The sequence below is a fragment of the Protopterus annectens genome, chromosome 2.part0, assembly GCF_019279795.1.
Source record: "Protopterus annectens isolate FY-2018-M chromosome 2.part0, PAN1.0, whole genome shotgun sequence".
Lineage (NCBI taxonomy): Eukaryota > Metazoa > Chordata > Ceratodontiformes > Protopteridae > Protopterus > Protopterus annectens.
This window is the reverse complement of record NC_056728.1, coordinates 1,273,973,083-1,274,000,209: the sequence shown is the minus strand read 5'-3', so window position 1 is coordinate 1,274,000,209 and position 27,127 is coordinate 1,273,973,083. Positions and strand designations below refer to the sequence as shown.

Genomic DNA, 27,127 nt, shown 5'->3' with positions numbered 1-27,127 from the left:
TCCTAAAATCTCAGGACATTTGCCATTTTTTCAATTTTTTTGCAGGACACAACTGCCCAAAGAGGGACTGTCCCTCGCAAAGTGGGACAGGTGGTAACCCTACATGGTTTAACATTCAGACCAGTTTTTGCCAAGGCAGATATTTATATTTTCTGGGGAAAATAATACATAAGGTTTCAGGAACTGGAGCAGCTTAATAATCTATTCTATTATCTCCAAACTAGGAAGGTTGTTGTGAAAAATGTTAATAAGCTGAGCAGGCCAGACTAACAGAGAGGTGCATTTATGATACATTTACTGCACTTGATCTAGTATCAAGACGGATGCACATAAAAAGCTGATTTAATTAGTGGATATGAATCACAAAGTTGAAGTGTTTTTTTTCATCAACTCATCTCTACTGCAGCATTTTTAGCTTTTTTTCTTTGCAATACATCAATAAATAACATGCCATGGTACTGGGAAGTACTCTACATGAGATTTTTGAATTTTGAGGTGAAGAAGTTAAAAAATAAATTATTTAAAGACTGTCACTTGCAACACTAGCATGTTGGTGCATGAGATTTAAGATATAATATTTTCAAAGAATGTGTCTCTTAGACAATAAAATGAAATCAGAATGCAATGACAGACAGTTTATTGCACAAGTATCAGTAGCTGTCGTTTGTAGGATACTATGATTAAGAAACAACAAGTATTAAAATGGGTGATGGTGGCCTTAAATGAATAGAATCAACCATTGCCTTGTTTATAATCTGGTAAGAACAGACAGAAATTCCTCAGTAAATGGCTTATTTTATTTAGTATAATATTTGAGAAGGGAGGCAAAGCAAATACCAAAAAAAAAATAAATTACGAGAAACAGTGATGAAAATGAAAAGTGGATGAATTCAAGGTATATTCTAGCACTGCAAAGGCAATTTGAAGGATAAATGTTTAAACCATTTACAGTATATTGTATAACTTAGAGAGATAAAAAAAGCTTCCTGATGTTGTGTTTTTCGGCTTTTCCCGGTTAGGGGTCGCCACAGCAGAAGTCCGGTCCGCTAATGATTGGCAGTAGATTTTTACATGCCGAGTTGCCAGCCCTGACACACAACCTTAAACGAAGGTACACCCATTCACGAATGTCTCCACACAGAAAACACTTTAGCTGAGAATCGAAGAGGACAACGTCTTACTGTGAGACGACAACGCTACCGCAGCACCAAAGCTTCTTGCTACAGCTCAGATTTCAGAAGCAGAAGAAGGGTACAAAGAGAAGACAATACATAAGTTATTTGCATCAAAATGAGTGTAAGTTATATGAGGATACCATTAACAGGAAAAGAAAGAAATCATTTAAAAAATGTTTACTGAATTATCACTTGTGACAAAGGCAAACTTACATTTATATAAAAGTAAACAAACCATATTAACAAGTTCACATTTACAAACATTATACATCACACATATTCTTCTGTACAGTATAATCAATCCAACATTACATAAATTGTTCAATTCCTGCCTTCTTTTAAACCTCAATCCTCCTCCAAAACATTTTTTCTGCATGTATTGTTCCCACAATTTCCATTTTTTTCTAGGTAATTTACTCTACCCTTTTGTAAAGATCTCACTTCCTGTGCTTTTTGTACCTGTTACAGTGTTTACTAATTCACATGCGGTTGGTTTAGACTTTGATTTCCATCATTTTTAGTGAGATATTGATCTTTGTATCTTTAGATGAAATATCAGATCTAATTAAGATTTGAGAAGCCCTAAAGGAAAAGACAGATTATAACAAAGTTTGTGGAAATTACAGGTGAATAACCAGGCTAAATAACTAAATGAGTTTACAAAGAGTTTGGAACGATATTACATGATCGAGCTTCAGGAAGTGAGGAAACCAAAGTAAAGTGTTTTAGAAGTGTAGAAACCAAATATAAAGTAAAGGGTTTAGGAATTTAAAACCTGAATAACTTATCAAATGGTTTAAGAAACTGGAAACCAGAAACTGCTCCTTTAGCATATCTTGCCAAATTTGAGCAATTTAAAAACACTTATCGTTTCATGAACAAAAACAGAATTAAGTTAATTTGCTGAACCCTAACTAGGAGAATATTTTATTTATTCCTGCAAACATTATATGAGCAGAAATGAATGCATGAGATCCAACTACATGGGTAGGGATAGACGAAACACAAGTTGTTGTTTTAAAATTAAGGGGTGGCTCTTGGGCAGACTGAGAAAGACATATGTAGTCACCCTCCGAAGAGGAGAGTCACCTATCCTGTTTTTATCCAGACTCATAGACTCTTTACAGCTTTCAAACGCTTTTGGGAATATCAGATTCTGCTAAAACATCAGCTACAGATTTAAATTTAAAACATAAACAAATTTGAATAGTAACACTTTCTTTCCTTAAGGCTGAATGCTAAAAGAGCAACAACATATAAGGAGAAGTTATAAACTTTATTACATACAGAAGGAAGCAGTTTAGAACCAACGTTTAGCATTGTGAGACTATCTGGAATGAAACAAACTGAACAAAACTAATGTCTGCCGAAGGCTAGAAAATATAATTGGGATTATTGGTATTCAGGAGGTGTCATGGAAGGCAAGAAAAAGGACTGGGCAGAAGCAGGGAATAACACGAGTCAAGATGGCAAAGAAGGGAATAACATGAGCCAAGATGGCAAAGTAGGGAATAACATGAGTCAAGATGGCAAAGAAGGGAATAACACGAGTCAAGATGGCAAAGAAGGGAATAACACGAGTCAAGATGGCAAAGAAGGGAATAACATGAGTCGAGATGGCAAAGAAGGGAATAACATGAGTCATGATGGCAAAGAAGGGAATAACACGAGTCAAGATGGCAAAGAAGGGAATAACACGAGTCAAGATGGCAAAGAAGGGAATAACATGAGTCATGATGGCAAAGAAGGGAATAACATGAGTCAAGATGGCAAAGAAGGGAATAACATGAGTCAAGATGGCAAAGAAGGGAATAACATGAGTCAAGATGGCAAAGAAGGGAATAACATGAGTCAAGATGGCAAAGAAGGGAATAACATGAGTCAAGATGGCAAAGAAGGGAATAACATGAGTCAAGATGGCAGACCACTGATGGCAGAGCAGAGTATAATGAATAACAGAAATCCAGAAAAAAATCTGCAATTGAAACTAGCTATCTGACAGAAATTAAAAAATACTGCGGGCTCTAGGAAATGTATTTCAAACAGCTGCTTCCTTTTTACCACAGTACTAAAATACCAAAAATAATAATTTTACATGTTTGATTTCAACCAGTAACAACACTGCATCTTTGATGAAACATTTATCTTTAATTTATGATCTTCTGGTAAGAAAAGAGTTGAGCAATGTTTATTTGATATATTTCCAGTGTCACACTGTATGGCATTTAACTTGTCTTAGAAGCTTATTATTCCTGTCTGCATTAATTAAGGTACAAATGATTTGAGTCCAATAGTTTAAATAAAAAACATTTGTGCATATCAAAATTAAGTATACAATTTAAAAGTTTTCCAAATTCTCCTAAAATATCAATTAAATTTGAGTTATAAATACCAGAATGTGTTAGCATAAAAAGAGTACCTGCACATAAATTTACACTCTGAGGACAAGTGTCTCTGCTAAAGGCTCTATAGGTAAAGCAGATCATAATGGAGACAGTGGACATCCCTGTTTTGACTCACACACAAGATGAATACTATGTGAAATGTTGGTACCGTACTAACAATAAAAATGCAGTGCATAGGCTTTGTTAATTGGAGTGGAAAACCACATTTTTAAAGTACTTTAAATATTGAATTCTATGAATCTCAAGCAAATGGTTTTGCTGTGTCTAATTCAAAGGTTAGCACATACATTTTTTTTTCCTTGACTAAGTCCAACATTCCATTGGCTTTATGTGCATTATATTTAGCTTGGCCTCCAGACATCAAAACAACATGATCCCAAAAGCTTGTGTTCACCAACTGTGGTACAGGAAAGTGCTTGGAAGTTTAGCAGTCAGGTTGTATTAGGGTTTGTGTGTATGTGAGAGGCTGCATGTTTAACTGTATGTGTGTGGGTGTGTGTGTCTACCTAGAAGGTTGCAGCACATGATTTACAGATTGGGTAGGTTAGGTGTGTGTTGGGGGGCTGTCATTCCTCCAGACTCCCAAATCCTACAACATTGGGTAAGGAGGAGCACTACATATCAAGGATAACTCTTACAACTTCTACCTTAATGGCACTTAAATATAACTTTGATTGGGGATTGGGGAAGGATTACATTTAACATCATGCCTCGACAGCACTTATACATAACAGTGGTTACGTGGAACACCAGGCACCAGGGATAATAATTCTTTAGCAACTTTCCTTTAGGGCACCTATAAAAAATATGAAAGATGATGTGGCTTGAGGGGGGGTGACTTTAGATACCATGGAAACTGTAAAAAGTGTAAATTAAAGGCACTTTTTTTTAAAAAAAAATACAGTATTTAATTTGATTTAAACTGTGTATGAAGGAGTGTTGAAGGAATATTTAACTGAAGTTATTCTGCTCTTCAGTTATTCCCACCCACCCGCACTGTTTTTGTTTTGGTGTTAATCTTAGTGGCATTGAAACTGCCGCCTCAGCCTGCCTCTGGGCCCATCTCATTTGCTCACTCAACTGAGTGCAGTGAGATCATATTCTGATTTCAGGCACTCCTACTGTGTACAAAGAGAGCATATGGGAAATAGAAAAAAAAAATTAAGCTTATTTCCTGCCTTTCTTGTTAAGTGGTATAGACTATTTGTAGGCTTCTGAGCCCCAAGCCCTTCTGTGTTTGAGGAAGCCTTCTAGCTTGTTTTTTTTTTCTTATAACTAGCCAGTTTTCTAGTTTCAGCACTCAGATCTGTTTTTTTGATCTCAGCACTTGTTCAGAAAAAAAAAAAAAAAATTTCATCTGCTTTTACTGTACTTGTGTTTCTACCTACTTCATTTTACTTTTGCATCATCTTAAAAATACTCAATTGTATTTATTAATGCTTGCTGTAACTCATTCTAAGCCTTTTGGTTTAAACACTTGGGCTTCGGACCAGTTGTTTTGCACTGAGAGGGTTTGTGGTCTGCACTGTTGTGGCAGAACAGGTAGCTTACATCCTTCTAGGTTGAGAACTGCTGATTGCGGGCTCAGTGTCTGTTATTCTAAAAGTGTATTAATTCTGGTTTAAGCACTTGGGCTTTCAAGCCAGTTATTTTACATTAAGAGGGTTCGTGGTCTGCACTCTTGTGGGAGGAGAGGCTGGACTCTGCCCTTCTGAGCTGGGAATTTCTGGTTAAAGGCTTATAGTGCATGCATATCTGAACTGTTTCTTACTGAAGTTGGTGCCTTGTTTGCTGTGGCATAGACTGGATTCGGGCCTGCTGGATCTAGCTTTGTTTGTGTAACTTGAGCACTAATCCAGACATTCTCTAAAGTATTCAATGGTATTTATTATTGCTTGGTTGTAACTTGATTAAAGTGTAGCTATCATTCAAGTCTTTTGGATTAAGCACTTGGGCTTCAGACCAGTTGTTTTACATTAGGAAGGTTTGTGGCAAGCACTGTGGTGGCAGGACAGGTAGCTTTCATCCTTCTAAGTTGGGAACTGCTGATTGAGAGCCCAGTGTCCAAGTGTATTAGTTCTGGTTTAGGCACTTGGGCTTCAGGCCAGTTATTTTACATTAAGAAGGTTCGTGGTCTGCACTCTTGTGGGAGAAGAGGCTGGACTCTGCCCTTCTGAGCTGGGAATTTCTGGTTAAAGGTTTATAGTGCCTGAATATTTGAACTGTATCTTACTGAAATTGGTACACCTTGTTTGCTCTAGCATAGACTAGATCCAGGCCTGCTGAATCTAGCTTTGTTTATATGCTTGTTGTTTGTTTGCTTGTTATTTCCCTGGAAGCTAATTCCACCTAATACGCAACTTCTCAGCTTCTGTGGATCACTAGTGATATCTGCATTGCTTACTGTACTTATTTCCTTGTTTCACTTGAAAGAAAGTTACTGTTTGTCGCTTTTGCATTTAGTTACTTGTAACACATTGCACTCAAGTTACCTGGCACTTGCTCACTAAAGCAATTATATAAGTCAGCACTAAAAATTAAAAGCACTACACCCTCACTCCCCACTGGCCCTTGTTTTCAATTAAGGATTTCCCAATATTATTCTAGCATGTCCAAAGGTCAGTTGTCAATCTCCTCTCCGGTCCAGCTGGTGAATCTGGGAATCTTGAGGCAATGTTATAACTGCCTCATGTACACAGACAACCCTCTCCTCCTCCCACATAACACAAATACTTGAGAGATGCAGCTATTTAGCCAAACTGGAGGCTGAGCTCTCTCAACTCAGGACTGGCAAGACCAGACAGGAGGAGAAGGCAACTACACACACCACAAAACCAGCCTCACATAATGCTACCACTCCACTGAATCAAACACATAAACACACAAAGACATACTCGAGGCTCTGAGTAAAATTTACCTAAACAGCAGAGGCCTCCAAAGCAGACACCCAAACAACTGCTACCTCAAGACACCCCACAAGCAACACATAAACCACAAAAGCAGTGTGCAAAGCAGTCACAGCCCTTAAGGCCAAATACAACACCAAACATACTTGTCATAGGTGACTCCATAGTCAGACACATTGACGTCCCACTCACCAGGCTGAACAAGGAGAGGGTCACAGTAAGCTGCTTATCGGGCGCTAGAATCCGCCACATAACACAAGCACTCGGGTCACTCCACGGCAAGTACAAATATGACACAGTCATTGTCCATGCTGGTGTGAACGACCTGAGACGTACCTCCCTGGACTACATGAAAAGAGACATAGAGGAGCTCTCTGATTATGTAGCCCAGGCAGGTATGACCCTAACACTGAGCAGTATCCTTCCTTCACCAAGAATGATGCCACAATATAGAGACAAGATGATCAGCTTTAACAATTGGCTTAATGTCTGGTGTCATTCAAAGGGGATCCAGTGTCTGTCTGCCTGGGATGACATGCTTGACAAGCCACGCTGCTTCAAGGGACGGCTTGCACCTGTCACCCATGGGATTCCGGATATTGGCTAAGGCTCTTGCCACCCCATAGTGCCTTTTTAGGCAAGGCTCAAATTCTAAACCTACCACCCTAGAAAACAAAATGGGAAGAAACTGAGGGTAATGCTGCTCAATGCCAGAAGTCTAAATCTCAAAATGCACGCACTCGAGGCCCTTCTCAGTATGGAGAAAATCGATGTCTGTGCTGTAACTGAAACCTGGTTCAAGGCTCCTGAGAGCACCCCGCACTATTAGGTTTTACCTCATATCATGCCCGCCCCAAAACCCGGACCACACCACAAAAGGAGGGGTGTATCCATATTCATAAAGGATACCCACACCTCCAGGTTGGTGGCAATGCAAGCTTCGAAACCATCCAGGTGCAACTAACCATAGGCAAAACTGCTCTACAAATTGTAGCATGCTACAGGCCACCCTCTCAAACTCTGGAACCCCACACAGCCTTCCTGAAGACACTGGAGGGTATAAATGTATCTCCAAACACCATCATATTGGGTGACTTCAACTACCCGAATATAGACTGGGAACATTACTCAAGCCCTAACTTTCTAGCCCAACGGTTCCTGGAGTTCATAAATTCAAATGCCATGGAACAGCTAGTCACTGTTCCCACGAGAGGAGAAAATATACTAGATCTCATTGTCACAAACATGGGGACAAAATGCTCCACACCAAGTATATCCCTCATTGGTGAGATCTGATCATAAACTAATCTCACTGGAAATCCACATCCCGCCCCACCCCAAACAAAAAGACCATAGTGAAGAACTTCTCTAAAGCAAACTTCACACTACTCAAGACTGGTGTGGTATCCTTCAAGGCCCCTGAGCCAGTGGAAACCACAACCCAAGCTGCGGAAGCCCTTACAAATGCCTTCTATGAACACCTCCAGGACTGCATGGATCAGGCAATCCCAAATAAAACCAAGACTCTTGCCACAAAGGGCAAACATCCAGTCTGGTGGACCCCAGCCATTAACAAACTTTACAATAAGAGGAGAAAGCTATTACATGATAGAACAAAATCCATAAAAGGGAAGTCACCCCTGATCATTATTAGTAAAAAAATACGAGCACTCATAAAATCAACTAAGGCCAATTTTGAGAGAAAATTGCCATGGATTCAAAGGACAATCATAAGGCCTTTTTCAGCTACGTTAGGAACCTGGGTGGAAACTCCCAGATATGCTCAGAATTAGTCCAAAATGATTCAAAAATCACTGAACCCACAGACATTGCCAACATACTGGCAGACAGGTTCAGTGCAAACTTCAACCCCCTCTCCCCTCCTAAAGGAGAGATAACTATCCCAGCCGAGTGTAGCCTCCCGGACATCTCAAATGCGCAGGTGAAAGCTGCTCTCTCTAAAGCTAAAAACACAGCATCAATGGGACCGGATGGTGTCCCCGGCTGTGTGCTACACGAGCTAAATGAGGAATTAAACCCGCACATAAGGCAGCTGTTTAATCTCAGCCTAACCACAGGATAGGTGCGCAATGAGTGGCGACGGCAACTGTGGTCCCACTCCACAAAGGCGGCGCCTCTACGGACCCTGGTAATTACCGCCCCATAAGCTTAACAAGTCTAGTCTGCAAAGCTATGGAGAGGATCATAATGGAGCTCATAAACAAAGATATAGGGGACTTGCAGACATTGGACCCGACCCAGTTTGGCTTTGTCAAGGGAAGATCATGCCTTTTGAACTTGGTCGACTTCTTCGAAACAGTCACCAAGGCCATTGATGAGGAAAGGCAGTCCATACAGCCTACCTTGACCTTGCAAAGGCTTTTGACACAATACCCCACTGGTATTGTAGAAAAACTTACCAGCTTAAATGTAAACCCATATGTCACAAGATGGGTTGCAAACTGGCTTAAGGATAGAACCTACAGGGTTAGAGTTGCTGGCGCTATGTCAGACTCCAAGCCGGTCACAAGTGGTGTCCCACAGGGCTCGGTCCTTGGCCCCCTATTGTTTGGCATCTACTTCTCAGAAGTACAGGCCAACATGGGAGGACTTTGGCTGACAAAGTTTGGAGACGACTGCAAACTGGGCGCCATAGTGGAAAGTGCATCAGACACGGATATCCTTCAGAAGGGACTCACGGAAACAGATAGCTGGTGCCAGAGCCATGGCCTGAAGTTAAACACCAAAAAATGTATAGTCATACCCTTCGGGAAAAAGAAGGTAACCCCAAGCTACCATATAGGTGGCAATCCACTAAGCACAGAAGAGGTTATCAGGGACCTGGGGACCCAGGTTGACAGTGGCCTTTCTTTTGACACTCACGCTGCTAAAGTGGTTAGAAAGACCTTCTACATTGCCCACCTGATCATGAAGGGATTCACATCCAGATCTAGTGAGGTCATTGTTCCCCTGTACTCTTCACTTATCAGACCAATGATCGAGTACAATGCCCCATTCGATGTATCTCACCCGACATCTGCAGCAATTGGAGAGACCCCAAAAGTTCCAAACCAAAAGGATAAAGGGACTCCAAAATCTGTCATATGCTGCCAGAATGAAGAAACTCCAGCTCTATTCAGTCGCATACTGTCTGCTCAGAGGTGACATGTGCCTGACATACAAGGCCATGTCCAACCCGGAATTAATGGACATGCTCCACCTCAAAAAATCCAAATCCACCAAAACCACTAGAGCAAGCGACTTAAACCTTAGCACGGATATAAATAGGATGTGCTGGAGGGATAGATTTATCACTCAGAGACTCCCTATGCTGTGGAATAAAATCCCGGTCCATGTGAGGCAGAGCACCTCGCTGACTCTGTTCAAGAGAAATCTAGACCTGTGGATGGGAGATCGTAGGTTTACCCCGGGAATCATCTCTGTGTCACTGCTGGACAGAGGCACAACAAACTAATGGGCACAGTATTTTTTCATATAAGGGGTGGCGTAAGCCACAAAAAATTGGGCTAGGCTTATAAATGCCTTAGGCCAGATAGCCTAGTATAAACCTATGAACCTATGAACCTATTAACTAAAAAGAATTCAAACACTGTGTGTTTCTATCTCCATTAGAGAATATTAGTCCTTTGCCTGCCCACTAGACACCAGGGATAATATTAGAATAACATTAAAAAGTTAAAAAAAGGAAATTACAAAAGAGACGGGAAAAGGATTCAAACTCTTCATCGACATAGGAAATGGTGGTATTAACCACTGCACTTACTGACGAGTTTGTGTAGCAAGGTTTTTTTTTTTATTGTATAATGAGGAACTTGAGCATTATTCAATGCCTGCAACCGTTTGTGAGTTACAAGGGAGAAGGACAGGGCACATATAACTACACCTCTCAACCTCATAGTTCAAAAAATGTAGAAAAATCTAAAATTAACGGTGGAGCCAAGATACGTAATCAGGGATGAGTTTTAATTATTCCTTTTATAAATGTACAAAGTTGCTAGAGTAACAGCTTTTGCATTTGCATGCATTTACTGAAGGATAAGAAATCTGAAACTCCAACATCTGCATTGATGACTGAAGTATAATCATCCATGATTTCTGAGGCCAGTAAAAATGTAAGAGAACACACATCAGGAACATTCTTTTAACTCAGTGATAGGTATGGTGTATGTGGGGTATGTGTCTTTATTTGAATGTGTGCATTGTGTATAAGAGTGGAGGAGGGGGGGTACCCATGTTAACATAACGCTTTGGTCACCAGTGTTAACTACTGCACTTGTGGTAGTTAATGATAATTCCAAGACATACAAATTAGCCAATAATGAGATTTTTTCTTAATTGCAGCTAATGTGTCTCTGAATCACAAAATATTGCATCATGGAAACAGGAGAAAGCAGAATTAAGTTGGCAAATCCGACTAGATTGTATTAATTGGCCAGGCTTGAATAACAGCCCGTCAATTTCCAGTTTATTAAAACTTAAAGCTTTGAAAAGATAAGATTTGATATTGCTTAATATTAAATGTATAGTATTTAATACCTAAATTATTTATCAACACATTCAGTAGGCAAGAGTTTGATGGCTTAAATATTCTTTTTGCATTTTAGGATTTTAAAACAACTGTTTTTCATGTTTAGATTACATGACAAACTATAGTAATATTTATGTGATTTTATAAATGTAGCTTTTTATTGTGTTGTATTTGTATAGCATGGCATTATTTATGTGGTATTATGCATGTAGTTTCTTACTGTGTTGTACTTGCATTTAAAAAAAAAAAACAGTGGCCATTTAAATGCTTTTTTTGTAGAGTAATGGAGGAGAGGAAGTGAGGTCACAAGTTTTACCTTTTAAAAGGAAGCTGAATGTAAAGTACTTTGTCTGATGAAGTTCCTGTATTAATGTTTTAAGGGACGAAAGCGCTTATGTTTTGAATTTGGATTAAACTTGGAGTTCAGAGTTGGATTTATCTCTGCTTGCTGCATCACTGTTGTTTGCTGCATTGTGTTTGAGTTTGGACTACAATTTTACTTGCTGCACTACCCCTGGTGTGAGCTTTTTTGTGGATTATCACGGAAACAGTGCCTTTTTACCACAGCCATTAATGCAAGTTTATCTTCTTCAGACCCTTATTTTGTTTTTCACAAGAATAGAGTGCCTCTTTGTACTAATCCCTCCTTTCTTCCCAAGGTGTCCTTCAAAGCAAACATGAACCAGCCAATTCACTTACCATTCTTTTCCCAAATCACTCTAAGAAAGGTGAATACACCCTGCATATTTTGGATGGCATAGCTACGTAACTTCCATTTTACCTTCGCAGAACTAAATCTTTCAGGAAAGACTCACAGCTGTTTGTCTCCATTGCTGTTAACAATCTGGGCTCACAAGTGTCCAAAGACACCCTGTCTAGGTCGCTTTTCAATCAAATTTCTCATTTTTTTTTTTATTTACAATCACCCTTAACTATGAAAACCCAAGTCTCATTCCATTATATCTGTTGCCAGATCAGCATCCTTCTTTAGAAAACCAAGACAAATGGTTCGCTTGGAGAAACCAAGTCTTGGTTACTGTTTTGGTTGTTCGCTTTCATCTCCATTGTGGTTCTTTAGAAATCCCTTAGTTGATGGCTACATGATTTACATTGAATACCTTTGCAAAGCACTACAAGTTAGTTGCCATATGGAGGTCTAAGACTTCCTTTGGGGCTACTATCCTCCGAGGCCTCCTGTGTTGATGCCACCAAGTAATTTGCGGCTTGGATTCTAATGCATGTGTTGTAACATATGGACTGAATGACTAGAATCCGGTAGTTATATGTTTACAACAACACTTAATCCTTTCATTCGTGTCTGACATATATGACAACCCTCCCTCCTTCCACCCTTCCAACTTGTCACTTTGTAAGACCTGAAGGATGTTTCACCTTGTCATTCTCTGCCTTAAATTCTTTTTCATTTTTGGAACCAGATGCAATCTGAGGTATCTTCACACACTTGAGCACAACAGGAAAATAATTCTTTAAGGCGCTTGAGGTTGGAGCACTAGCTTTGATGGATTAGATCCAACAAGCAGCTCGAGGACCCATAAGTCTTATCGAATAGACATGAACGAAAAGATTAAGCATTATGGTAAGTACACAAGTACCATTTTCCAATCACTGTCCTTTAAACATGTTTCATAAACAATAACAACATCAATGTTACGTGAATACATCAAATTTTCCAGTAAAAACAAACTTTATTACTAATGCTTCTTGCATTAGCATCCAGCACAGATAAATCAAATGTTGCTATCTACAAACTGTTAAATTTCTGATGTGGCAAAAATCTTGTCTTGTGTTAGTCAAAATATCTATCCATCCATCCATCTATAACCTCTTTTCCCAATTTTTCCACATGGAGTCAGGGTGTCACTTAAACACTGACAATCATCTAGAGCAAAGGTTTACACTGCTGAGTGGTAGCCCTGCCTTAGTAGTTCTTCCACACCGCACACTCACATGCACACTCACACTTACGGTCAATTTAGTGTGTCCAGTCCACTTACTGCATGTCTTTGGAATGTGTGAGGAAACTAGAGTGCCCAGAGGACACCCATACAAACGCAGGGAGGAAAAGCAACATTGTAATAATATTTAAGGCAAAAATTCTCTTCCCTTGTCTTGACATGTATACTCTATTCTGTTTAAAATGTATGCCAAAAGATTAGGCTTAGATATTCCATACTTTTCCTCTTTTTTTAAATGAGCCATATATTTTTTCATGCAGGTATTTATGTAAATATTTTCATTCATGTATATGTGATTTTTGAAACATACATCCTAACACCTGTACAAGCTATGTTTTATTTATATATATATATATATATATATATATATATATATATATATATATATACCAATTCACCAACTATAAATATAACAGCTGTAACAATAAGGTCTAAACACATTTCCTCAAATGTAACATTTCTACATCATTAATGGAGTCAGTCTTTGTAATTCTAGATACACAGAATTCTGGCTTTAATAGTAATAATAACAATAATAATCCTACTTTCCGCAGATCAGTGTGACTCTCCTTTCCACCACCATCCATCATTACATTACAATTTCCTGTATTTGAAGATTAGTATACAAGTTAACTTTGAACTCGGTGGTATCTGTGGTCAAATATTTTCTGGCTAACAATATGCAGACAGAATGGCGGTAGATACTATAGAAAGTGATGACACTGCAGAGGGGTTGTGTGAAAGGTATGTGTCTTTGCAGATGACCAAAGACGGATCCATTCGATGACGTAGTTAGAGAGGATTGGAGAGACAAGTGGTATTTTAACTATGATATAAAGAAGTACAAACAATAATAACTATCCAACAGAAGATTACAAAGGGAGAAGGCTGCTACCAGTAGTAATTGTAAACGACAGGGGTACATGTGTAATTATATCAGAAAATACAGACATGGGCAGACATGGGGAGATTGAGGGATGCACAGGGAGAAACACTGCCCACAGAAAACAGAAAGTTATTTCTTCTGCTCCTGACAATGTGTGTAAAGTTACATCTTCTGTTAAGATGGCAACAAAACTGTGATGCAGAATTTGCACCAGAAGACCTGAAAAAAAAAAAATAACTTAACATGCACATAATAAAAATGCAGTGGCAATACACAAAAGGGACATAATATTTGGGCAATTACTAAAGTCCAGAAGGGTGAGGTCTCTCAGGGTTAGAGATGTTCATGTATAATGTACCACTTATGGAGGACAGAACATGATTAATTTGTAACATAATGAAGTATATACACATATTATACTCATATTAATTTAGAGTTTCTTATGGTACTGAAATGAATGGTAGCAACAAAATAAAACATTGCATTTAATGAGGTAATGTGTCAGAGTTTGTGTTTTTTCTCCTTTGTATCCACATATCTGTTTACAAGTTTTCTTACTGCTTTGATATGGTCTATCTAAATCATCTTCTATTTATGTTGTTACTTGGTGTCTGTTACTCTTCAGCCCTTACCATGGATTCTGAAAAGTCATACCCACTTATGATACTAGCCTCATTCTCCATACAAAAGCACATACATATTTTCTTGGAACAACATATGTTTCATTTGTACTTTTCTATTCAGTCGAATCCTACATACTCAGCTGTAGACACTCCACAAGTTTGTTGTTCTGTAGACTATGCACACCAATTTTCTGTTTTTGTCCATGTAGCACTTAGTTTTGGCATTACCTGTTTTGTTCATCTTTCTTTGCATTATGGGGGCATTCATTGATACCCCTTTTGCATTAAGAGAGCACTTGTCGATCAGGGTGCCCCATCATTCATTATAGTCCACAAACTTTCTTGATATATTTTGTAGTAAAATGTAGTGTTGACACATATTTACAGCAGCAGTGTTGGCGACGTGCATAACAATCATGGTCTTGGACCATAGTTAAGTACAATGAATCTGGTGCATGTGGATAACAACCTCTTCTACTTTAAGCTATATCATCAGTTCTCATCCTTCATTATACAGGGTCAGTGAGTCTGAAGTCTTTTAAGACACCAAACAATGAAGCAGTTTGATATCCAACTACTAACAGAAAGCATGGATATCAATTTCAATGTTACTGAATTCTGTCACCATTCATTTTTTAGCTTTGAGATGGGAATGTTATACTTTTTGTTCAGACGTGATTCTCTTTCATTTGAGAATACAGTTCCCAAAATTGTTCCAGACTTTTCATTAGTTCAGTGATGATTTTGTAAACTTTCCTGTCATTTATGTATGAGCACATACTTGCCATGTGGAAAATGACATTGTTTCATGCAAAAATTTTGGAAAGGATATATACTTGGTAGAGTTTCTTCATTCACTATGTAGCAAATGCTAATTTCATTTTGTCTTGAAGCAAAGTGATATTCATGGCTGCATACAGCAAAAGGATGTCTTAATGTGAAGATTACTGCTGCAGTCAGTGGCATGTTGGTGTCCTTTACCATTAATGGTCTCATATTTTCCAAGCAGTTGCAACCTATTGTCAATTTTCTACCCCCTACTCTTCAAAATGACACTAGCTCTCCCCTTCAGTTTTTCTTGCCACTCGGAGACAGCTGGTCACGTTTTTTCTACTTTGTCCAGAGAATAAAAAAGTTTTGTTGTCTTTTTTAGTTTTTTAGAGTTTGTATATTTAGAATATTAAGATAATTTGATGCATTTTTATTTTATTGTACCTGTGAAAGTTCATAATTTTAATAATATAAAAGGTTTTGGGTGAGATTCATAGTCAAGTCATTAAACACACTGGGTAGGATCACTATAAAAGGGATTACATGGAGAAAGGCCAAGCACAGTCTAAAGATAAGGCTATAAAGCCAGGCCACATACAGTATTGTTTAAATTAAGCCAAAGTAAACTTTATTGTCATACAAGTCAACACAGAGGAAAAATGTGTATCACTGTGAAATGTCAGTACTCAGGCTTGTATCATAAGAATGGCAGTTTATAGAATAAAGATTAAATTAATAAAAATTTAAGTAGCAAAATAATCAAAATAAGTAAAAAATTGAAAGCTTTTTTACAGCAGAAACAAAACAAATATAACCACAACAGGAACAGACTCAGTGGAAATATAAGGAAATGTAAAAAAAAACAGTATTATAAATAAATAAAAGAGAGACACATGTAAAAGAGGTGTAAAAAGTGAGCTATGCACATATAAAGTGAGCTAAGCATGAGCAAACTAAATAAAATGCACAGTGAGTAATGAAAGCAAATAAAATGGTCACAAACCAAGAAATAAGACAAAACTACTAAAAACAAATAAAAAACAAGTACTGGCTAGAACAAGCAAATAACACTTTAATAAAAAATAAACTTAGCACTTTCATAAAGTTTTATAGCAATACTTCTTCAGATGAAAGTCACAAGTTAAACATGTCTTTAAATACAATTCTAAAAAACAAGTAATCTCCATACACAGACCTGAAGACGTCTAGAAGGACGAAAGTGATCTTTGTTAACAATAGGTTATGAAAATAGAAACTGATTTTTACATGCAAAATGTATATGTATATATTTATATATAATTTTTGATCGCAAAATGAACTAAGGTTGATATATTTCCAGCCATGTAGTATATTGCCTTGTATAAAATCACAAACTTAATAATTTGGTTAAATAAGATGTACCATTAAAGTACATTAGGGCTATATATTATTATGACAGCTACTAAGTAGGGCAGGACCAGCTCGAATGTCACACTGATGGGGGAAGGGATGTGAATTTAACATGTGTACCAATAACACTTTGTTTTACAGCACAGTAAACCACTCCCATGCCTGATAAAAAGTATATGTATATTTAGAAAGCTTGTGAGGAAATTATTACTCTATTTTTGTTTTACTTGGATCGCTTGTCTGTGTACTTAATAAAGGATTTTCGACTGGAAACAGACTGCCTGCCTTGCTTGGATTACTTTCGAATACTTAGTAATACTGTAGAATTATATATTTTCTGTTATTACTTTTTGACTTGACGAGTTTACGTTCGCTACTTCTACTACTATTGTCTGATCTGATTAATATACAGTGATTAACTAGAAATATATGGACTGAAAATCTTCCACACAGAGAAGTTTCTTGCACTGTTTTGTAAATACAATTCTAAACCACATGACTAAATTACTATACCACATGACAAACAGCAATAAGACTTTTATATGAATCTTTTTTAGATCCTTTAAATAACTCTACCTCTCATAACTCAATAAGGATACAAAATCGAAAATAGTAAATGCTTGTAAAATATTTTAAGTATAAATGTTACCTTAATAAACTTTTTAATTTCAAAATACAAGTAATTGAACAAACTTCATTCAATCCAGGCTGTTTAAAAGCATCAAGGGTAAGTTGCCAATATAGTTCTTGCTGCTCAAGTTTCAATGATAAAGGACCACCCCTCACATCATATTCTACTTGGTCAATTACTTTAAATAAATACGTGTGTCTTGGATTATTCACTACATGTTTTGTTAAAGCATTTTCAATATAAAACAAAATAAAATGGTGTTAAAAGCCACAGTACAGATGATAATGTATACCAATAAAATTATATGACCCATTGAAAATATAGCCTGTTGTACAACCCTTAGTGTCCTACACTTGTACTCAGTTCTCTGACTACATAAAAGGGCATACAAACATTGTAATTTGCAAAGCAGTACACATTTGTTTGAAGAACACACACATATGTAGGGTCTATATTATGATATTGCACGCTCAGAAGAGCGAACGACACATAATTGACCCCATGTAAGCGAAAGCTTACAATGTCGAAAACTCAGAATAACGATTTTTTTCCAAGGGGAAAAAAATCACTGTTCTGAAACAAAAAAAACACAAACAAAAAAACTGTAAAACATTACATAATGTGGGGGGCTGTGCCCCCCACCCCCCCTACATAAATATACCAACTCCGAGATTGCACTGCAGTGCCGAAAAGGCAAATTAGCAAAAGTGGCCAAACAAATTTTTTCCCAGGGAAAGAATTCACTGAAAAGCCGCTTCACTATTTTGCCTGTTTGCACTTTTCAGTTCAACAAAGACGCATTCGACAACCTGCATCTGTGACAGCGTAATAGGGAGCCCATATGTAGGTGATACTCACATAAACAAATTTAGTGCTCCCTGTCAAAGTTAAAATGTGACAAGACAGACAACAACCTAGCCTATTGCAGCTACAAGTCTGTTTTATACTTACTCTGCCAACCTTATCTGACCCACCTGTCCTGCTGTACAGCCAGATAACTACAAGCAATGGGCTTTGAAGCAGTGATGTCATTCACTGCAGATGACAGAAGATCAGATGTTAATGCTGTGTTGTATGCAACAATAGATAATGATGTAGCAGTTTCTGCACAGCATACATTATGTGTGTCTACCTGCTGCATACAACACCATCAGGCACAATACTTCAGTGCAACTATGAGCTGCATCCTCCTTAATAAAACTGACAGCGGCTCTGAACATGAGTTAAATAGTACTAATAAAATAAAATAAAATGTTTTCTGTCAGATAAACTAATGCTAGAGCTAAGGTGTCTTGGGAGAATGGGAATAGTAAAACAGTACAATGTTAGCAAACAAACTTTTGGTGTTGTATTCAAATGTGGCAGGGCTGCATATAGATAAATATTAAGATAAAATGCACTTCAAAGTGTAGGATCACTATACCTTTGTGCAGGAACACCAAAGATAGACAAACATAGCTATGTACATGTATGTGTGCCTGCATGTGTGTGTGTGTTCAGGCATGAATGTATGTAAATGAATGCACATATATGAGTGCATGCTTGAGTGTTTGCCTGTGTTTCTCTTTGTATATGTACTCATGCATGAGTGCATGTACATAAATGCACATACACAAGTGATTGCATGTGTGTGTGCATTTATATGTGTGCATGTGTGTTTCACTAACAATGTCACAACATGACATATGACCCTTGTAAATTCTGTCCCCTTCTTATTGTCTGGTCACACATGCTACCATGCAGTATATTCGGACTGCATCTCTGGTTGATGCATGTGTGACTACAGAAATGGTGTCACCAACACTGACTGCACAACATGACAACTTGTGTATCCTCATCACTGTAGCCTGGAGAAAATTTGGAGGTACGCACTGTGTCTGCAGGGTGCACAGCTTGCCAGCCTGTGCACCAGTGAGCATGTTGGGACATCCATTTGTGTGTCTGGACACAGTAAACAACAGACTTGCACTAAATGCATATCATGTGTTTCCATCCTGCAGGATATTCCTTTGTTTAATGCATGCTGTGCTGTTGCCACTTAGGTCATGCAGACTGCCATGCTGTGTGCCCATCCATGTGATCCTGCCCCTGAACAGGCCCTCTCTAATGGTATTGGTGGTAAAAGGGCTCACACAGACCCTCCCATTTCATACTCTATCCTGCTGAGTACTCTGCAGCTGTCTTTACACTTGTTAGAGTAGCACACAGTGAGCTGTTGGCAAGTGTGATGTAATGCTGTGAGGCCATTATAACACACGCATGTTGGACCATTTGTTTCTAAGATTTTTCCTGATATGGGCAGAATACAGACAGGCCTGAAATTTGAGGAATGGTTGAGAAGATTAGCTGCAGGAATGACAACAACACTTTCATATCAGAGAAGTCATTATGTGAGAGAGATGGCAGATTGCATACTTTGTTAAATCACTGGAGAGACTATCAGAGCTATGGGAGGGGCTGTCAGAGGAGATTTTATATAGACACTTTTCAATCTCATGGTTGTGGAACATGGCTTGGGTGTTGGCTAGTGGAGGGTGCAATGGCAATAGAAAATACTGCAGTGGCAGGGCCATTGATGGTAAGGATATGGAACCAGCTGATTTAGTGACAGCGATTACTTTGACTGCCAATAGACTGAAAAAAATGTTCTGAAACACCTATCAGCAACAGTGGAGTTTTCCCTTTTCTGCACTGTTATGTTTACTTGAAATAGGTGTAAATAAGTTTGACGGGTGCTGAGGGGATCCCCCACATGGGAAATTCAAGGGGGAATTGCCTCACTGCAAAAAATTGCCTCTAAAGTTTTCTGAAAGGTGCTTCTGTATGATTTTTTTTGATCTATTGGCAGTTGAAATGGCTGTCAATAGATTAACATTATTCCTAAGGATGTGTCTGAAAGGAGAGATAAACATTTGAAGTTTCTATCAGCTAGACAGTTAACTTCCTTACGCATGATTTTTTTGTCAGTTTGCATGGTGGTTTGTTTGTCTTGGTTGAAGGATGCTTTATGACTATTTTTTATACTTTTTTTTGCCAGGTTTCTTAGACAAAGCAAGTGGTTTCTTAGTTCAGTGATGGTGTTCTTTTTTCCATTGGCCTAGCACTGGTCTCTACGTTTTAGTAATACTTTTAGTTCTGTTGTCCTCCATTTATGTATGGAATATCCTTTTAGTCTAGAATTAAGATACAAGTACTCAGAGATTATAAATAAAGTAAGGAAGTTTGCTGCAGTACTGAAATTACTGATCTGGAGTATAGTAATCAGTTTGTGTTAGTAAAGTATGTGCTGTAGTTTACAAATATTAGTTTGAGTCCTTGATGTAAATATTCTAAGGGTAGAAAATTGCTTTTGAAGAGGAACACCTTTTTGTTTTTTTCTTTCCCACCTCCCACATGATCACCATAAGGCAACCGTTCCTGAACCCAACTGATCCATCAGTGTCCAAATGATCTATCTGTGCCTGTTATGGGGTGACAGCCAGGCTTATTTGTTCCACGACCAGAGGAAGAGCCCCTATAGCTGATTTGTTTTGTGTTTGATGTGAGAATCTTGTGAGCCCATTTGTTCCTTAAGGAAGTGAGAGTCAAATGTTAGGGAGCAGGTTGCCATGGATTCATGCCGGCCTCCTTTGCCAAATTCCTAACATCTTCCTGTGGCAGTCAGTAGCTTTTGCAAATGTTGCTGCTCTAGGAAGTCCCATGTGTGTGCTCACACACACTTATACACTTCCTAGTTTAATATGCAGCATATAACCACACTGATCTGATAGCCCAACATTCCCATCGGTTGCAGCAATGCAGTGGTCCGTACCTTCTCTATCCCTCCTGGGTGGGTGAAGTAATATTCACTACTCACTGTCACTTCCCTTCCTTGGCCCTTCCAAAGCCTGAGGTGCTAACTAAATTCAGATCATCTGAGTTATAATTGCAGCTTTATCCCCCCAAGTTACAGGAAGGATCAACAGGAATAGCTACCTTGAATCATAGGAATCATGGGAAATACAATGCTATTAGACCGAAGGCCAAGTGTAATTTTGCCAATAACCAGCATCATGATACTCTATTAACCTTTTCAAAGTGGGCAAGGCCTATATGTCCTGGAGTGTAATTTACGGTATCCATCCAATTGTCTAAGGTATGGCTGAGAACCAATAGGGAATCAAACTGCTTGATGTGCAGGAGGAGTCTATTCCAGAGCAAGGGAAGGTGCTGGGTGGTGAACGTATTCCTCCATTTAGTTTTATTTACTCCACGATGTAGATTCAGATCTGTTAGTTTAGTGTTGGCTGTACTGTTTGATACTTTGAGAAAAAGGAAGTCTCAGCTAATTGGATAATTGAAGGCAAGAAATGCAAGGCATAGGTCTCTCTTCAAGAATCTATATGACACAAAGTAAAGGGACGATGACTCCAGACTTTCTTGATGAGTGGCCACTAAAGGATGGCGGGTGGATATGGTTAGATATAGTATTATCTAGTATGTTACTAATTAGAAGCTCTAGTAGGGCCTGATTATTTCTTTACATTGTGACGTATTGACTCATTTACTGTTTGGACAAGATTTAAATTTGCCAAGGCACCAGTGGTCTTGCTCCTAGGTGTACTAAAAGATTGATATTAAAATTTGCTAGATAATTAAATTTTTGTTTGACTGAGCAGCTCTGACAACAGAGTTTAGGAGGGAGTTGAATAGGTCCAGAGAACCTGGAAGGGAGAGATAAGCCAAAATAGGGTGAAACTATTGAGCCTTATTTAGAAAAAAAAGCTTGATAAGCATCCATTTGAAGTGTATTTTTCTCTAAATCTGAGGTGTAAATGGGGCTTCTGGACATTAAGGGTCCCTCCTCCAATCTTTTTACATGGCCATGAAATAAGTACCTATAGCCTAGTCTCTGGTGGAGGCTTTAGCCCAGAAATTTGTAATAGTTACTGTTTTAGGGGAATTAGTGGACAACCAAGCAACAAATTACTTGGGTTTGTTGATTATGTTGCCTGCATTCATAAACAACAATTCATGTAATGCTGACTGAACACCCCACATAGCAGAAAGAGGAGTATAATGGGAGGACGAAGAAGAACTGATTTTAGAAATCTGGATGGGTTAGATAAGGTTAGTGATTAGATGTGATGCTGTACTGAATGGACTGTGTGTGTGTGTGTGTGTGTGTGTGTGTGTGTGTGTGTGTGTGTGTGTGTGTGTGTGTGTGTGTGTGTGTTTATGTGCTTGCGTACGCACGTGTGTGAGTTACTGAGGTTAAGGAGTATCTTGACACTGTGGTTTGGGGAGAAGAGAATGTTGGGTCAGGGTGCTTGGTAAGTGATAAGGTGCTGTTTCCTACAGAGTAGTAAGTAGGAAATAAGGGAGGTAGCATGAATGTTTCCACTATCGCTGAAACTGTTCAAAACAGGATAAGTCATAGCTGAAGCAGAGATAATGTGTAGGGTACAAATGGGATTCTTTTTAACTTCAAGAGGAGGGTAGTAGCAAACACAAAATGAACACGTTGATTGTCTTTGATTGCAACAGACGGTCACTGAAACTGAGTAGAATTGTTTTTATTGTGCAATGCCTAGTGTGGGGCATACATTTATGTGATATGAACCCTGAAAGTGTGTGGAAACTGAGTGAATGGATAACAAGTGCTTGCCTGGGGAATCTCACTGTGGGGGGTATTTAGTTAAGGGGAATAAGACAGAGAGGAGGAGGAGGCTCTTGAAGCAGTTACAGCAGGTGAGATTTATGGGGGGAAGAAAGTAATGAAGTAAGGCTTGCTGGACAGACTGATGTAAAGGAAGGACAGTGGACAATGTATTGTATTCTTAGACAGCTATATCTTTTTTTGTATCTGTGGAGGGGGTATAGGCCTCAGTAGAAAATGAGGCACTCTCTGCAGAACAGAAATACAACCCAGTTATGGGTCTACTGACATGCTATCCAACACTTGCAGACTTCATGCCATCACTTGGGAACCTTTGTGGACTGATACGTACCAGTGGGGAGACAAAACAATGAGAACATCTGCCATCAGACTTGTACTGTGTAACAATATACACTTAGTGTGTCATGAATTATTAAATATAAGCTTTAAACATTTAAATTGAGAAGGGCTTAATAAAGAGGCAAGAAATGCTGGGCATTTGATAACATTCCGATGACCACAAGAAGTAATGGTGGAAGTCTGTGATGACAGGCAGAGATGGCTATGCGTATTCAGTCTTTATGTCACTAGTTTATGTAACTAACACTTGCAGTAGTCTTGTGATGTATTTGACTCGCTTGTGGTTCAAGTATCTGTACATAAAATCAACAGAGAGAGAGACAAAAGGCTAAAAGTTTGATTAATTGTTATAAAATCCCTGGTACCATTGCAGTTAATGTTCTAATAATCCTATAGCCTGCACCATATGCAGGCATCAGTCAGAAACCTTATGAATATTTTAGATAAAACAACAATTGGTAATAAACAAGTAAATTAAATATAATTTGGTTACCTTTTCCAGTTGTTCCCAGTCATATGCTGTATTTCCATGGATTACTGCCATGAGTTCAACAGGAACAAATATTGTCCACATGTCAGCACTGCAACCTTTTTTAAATCCGTTAGCAAAATCTTCAAAGTTTTTCTTCACAGAGGAGTTGAATACATAATCCACATAAGCATCGACATACTGCTTCCTGCAAATAGTCAAGCAAATCAGAAAATTATTCTAGTAGATATTAATGGATGGCAACAAAAAATGTGTTCATAAACTGATAGACCTGGAACATTTTATATGCGATGGTGCATTGTTTATGTTTTGTGTTAGCTCCTTTTGCACATCACTAGTCATGTTACTGGGACAATCTTTACTATGTAAGGGTAGGCGGACCCTTTCAGTGAAGTGGACTTTTCATATCTGAGTGAATAAAACAAAAGACCACTGGCTAGAATTCATCTTTTATTTTATAATGCATTCATAGTTTCTATGCAACATAACTGGAAGAAAGTAGAAGAGTTCTTACAGCAAGTCTGTTGGTATCCCCATGATTGACTTTAGTACAGTAATTTGCCACATGATGGATTGTTTCACTGTCAAACTAGCAGTACAAACAGGGTAACAGAAACATGGATGAACAGATGCGTGGATGTAATCTACTCAACAAATTTCTAGAATCATCTAGTTTACTCATATAAGACATGCTAATGCATCAACACAGGCATCTATCTTCTTCAAGTACTTTTCTGAATTCAGTGCTATCTGACTGGGCTTCTTCTATCTGTTCCTATCTAAATCTGAAGTTTGTCACCATTTTTACCTCTGGAGGCAGCCCGTTCTATTCACATTACTGCTTCATGCATGTATTACTTGGCTACCCTGCTGACATAACTGTCTGACTTCATTTGTGCTCGTGTGTAGTTAGACTACTGTTTCTGATGAATCTTTCAGAGGTAACCCTGTTGATACTTGTAAAAAACTCAGAAATGAGATACTTGTACTTGACTAGAGAATTGGACATGCAAATGAAAGTCACTGATGGATGGGAAATTACCAGTGGGATGGGAAATCACTGGTAAGCTGGGCTGACTGCAGGTTTTACTTTGTGGTTTACAAGTCCCAAAACCTATTGAATCTTGTACTTTATCAAATAGGTTTGCTCTGCCATGTCTTAGTCTCACGGGAAGTTAATTCAAATACATAAACATTTACCCAAACTAATTCAAAGTCTTTACAAAAATTTCTCATTTACCTATTTGGATTTTCTTACATGAAGACATTGACTTAATTCAGAAAGACAAAATTATACACATGTAACCACGCGAGTAGGTAGTATATTTACTTTGCTTTCATGTAATTATTTTACTAGCTGTGAATTACTATCTTTTAATACATAGTTTAATAATACGTCATATACAATGTCCCTAAGGATTGTGCAAGTAATGATCCTATGGGTTGTGACCAAGTGCTGGCCCGTGAGCTTGATGCTGAGTTCCTGCGATTGCAGGATCTACTGGATGTAGGAAACATCTAGTCATTGATCTGGCAATGCTGCATGACCTAGACCTCGACTGAAAATTTCTGCTACATGTTGTGGAAGGCTAATGTGGCATGCCTGTCTTCTTTTGTCTTTTGTCACCATTAATCAGGGCAGCACTTTTTTTGTAAACAGGCAGGGTGCAATGTACCCATCTCCAATGTGTGTGGACAGTCCCCTGTCCTTGTCGAGTTGTGTTTCCAGTATAAATTTAGTAAGTCTTTACCAGTGTGTGCATGCAGGTGGACATTGATGATGTGTGTGTCACCATACTGCACGTGAGGATCGTCATTGCATTGTCCTTGACCTCCATCATTCCCATGTACTAGGGGAATTCCTCATGTATGTCCTGTAATATTCTAACCATCTCCACCTGACTCGCAGTGGCACTGGCATGTGCCTGAACTATGTCATGGTATACCTGGTGCTTTGTATGTCTCAGGAGCTAACTATGAAATGTGCCTTCACCTGGCACCCCTTTGAACAGGTGTTACAGTGGACACTGTTACCTCTGAAATAGTAGTGTCTTCATCAAGGTGTTCAGCCTGTTCACAAGAAACTGGTGTTGAGCTATGTGGTGTCCCACCCTCACCCTGCTGTAATGCCACTTCCTCATGTGTTGAGTGTTTGTACCCATATCATTGTCTATGGAATTATCTACCTGTTGATGGGTGGGTGGCTGTGGGTCATGCCAGTACACTTTGTGACTGTGTGCTACTGTTCCCTGTTCATTCTGTGTCATGAATGTCAGAGCTTTGCATCAACATTAATAGCCATTCTGCTGTCAACATCAGCCTGCTGTGCTGAAGTATAGGAAGTGGTTGATTCTGTTGCTCAACCTGCATAGAAATAAGTGTGGAAATAGTTACTGACGCATGACTTATCTGGCAAGAGATGATGGACACATTTACCATGCACACTAACAATTTCTGTTACATGTGATGTGGATGGGCCATGTGGTGATGGTAAAATGTAAAGGTCATATGTGCACAGGTTTCATGACTGGTAGATCCATCCATCCATCCATCCATCCATCCATCCATCCATCCATCCATCCACAACCCCTTTTTCTCAAATTTTCACACGTGGTTGGGTGTCACTTCAATACTGACAATCTTCTAGAGCCAAGATTTATACCACCGGATGTCTAGCCCTACCATGGTAGTCCTTTCACAACACACACTCATAGGTATGGCCAGTTTAGAATGCCCAATCCACCTACTGCATGCTTTTAGAATGTGGAAGGAAATCGAAGCACCCAGAGAAAACACAGACAAACACAGTGAGTGCATGTAAACTCCATACAGAAGGCACCTCAGCTGAGAATCAAACCGGAAAACCTCTTGTTGTGAGGTGACAACGCTAACTGCTGCACCACTAGATGTCAACATAATATATTTAAATAAGGTAGTCACTAACCTACCACACTGCATGACTGCGGTCGCTGCAGTTGCCTGAAATTATTCGTGTCTACAGCACCTCTGATGGTTCAAATGAAATGATATCCTCAGCTGCATCATAGTCATCACTGGAGACAAGGCACTCATCACCTGGAGTTAAAGGCTGGACTGTGAAAGGTCCACTATCAGTGCTGCTGCAGGTAATAGCACTGTACCTAGCTTTTGTCCTTGCCTAATCCTACCAGGTTAGTTGCTCTTTCCTACACTGTACCAAGGTACAGTTCCTACCTCCTGCTGCATTGAGGCCGGCCAATACTTTATTCTAGGCCTTAGATCTCTCTCTGCCTGTTTTGGCCCTTCTTTACTACATATACATTTCCCATATGTCCTCGGAGCATCCATG

General features: G+C 38.8%; 1 protein-coding gene across 4 annotated transcripts in view; it reads right to left on the bottom strand.

Annotated features, from left to right (window-relative positions):
- Positions 1-27,127, bottom strand: part of LOC122793445 (probable E3 ubiquitin-protein ligase HERC4) — a 1,684,714-nt gene that overhangs the window by 43,293 nt on the left and 1,614,294 nt on the right. For all 4 annotated transcript variants that reach the window (XM_044061446.1, XM_044061448.1, XM_044061445.1 and 1 more), the window contains one exon: positions 23,803-23,986. In XM_044061446.1, coding sequence (XP_043917381.1) covers positions 23,803-23,986 — 184 coding nt within the window. The remainder of the gene's footprint in view (positions 1-23,802; positions 23,987-27,127) is intronic.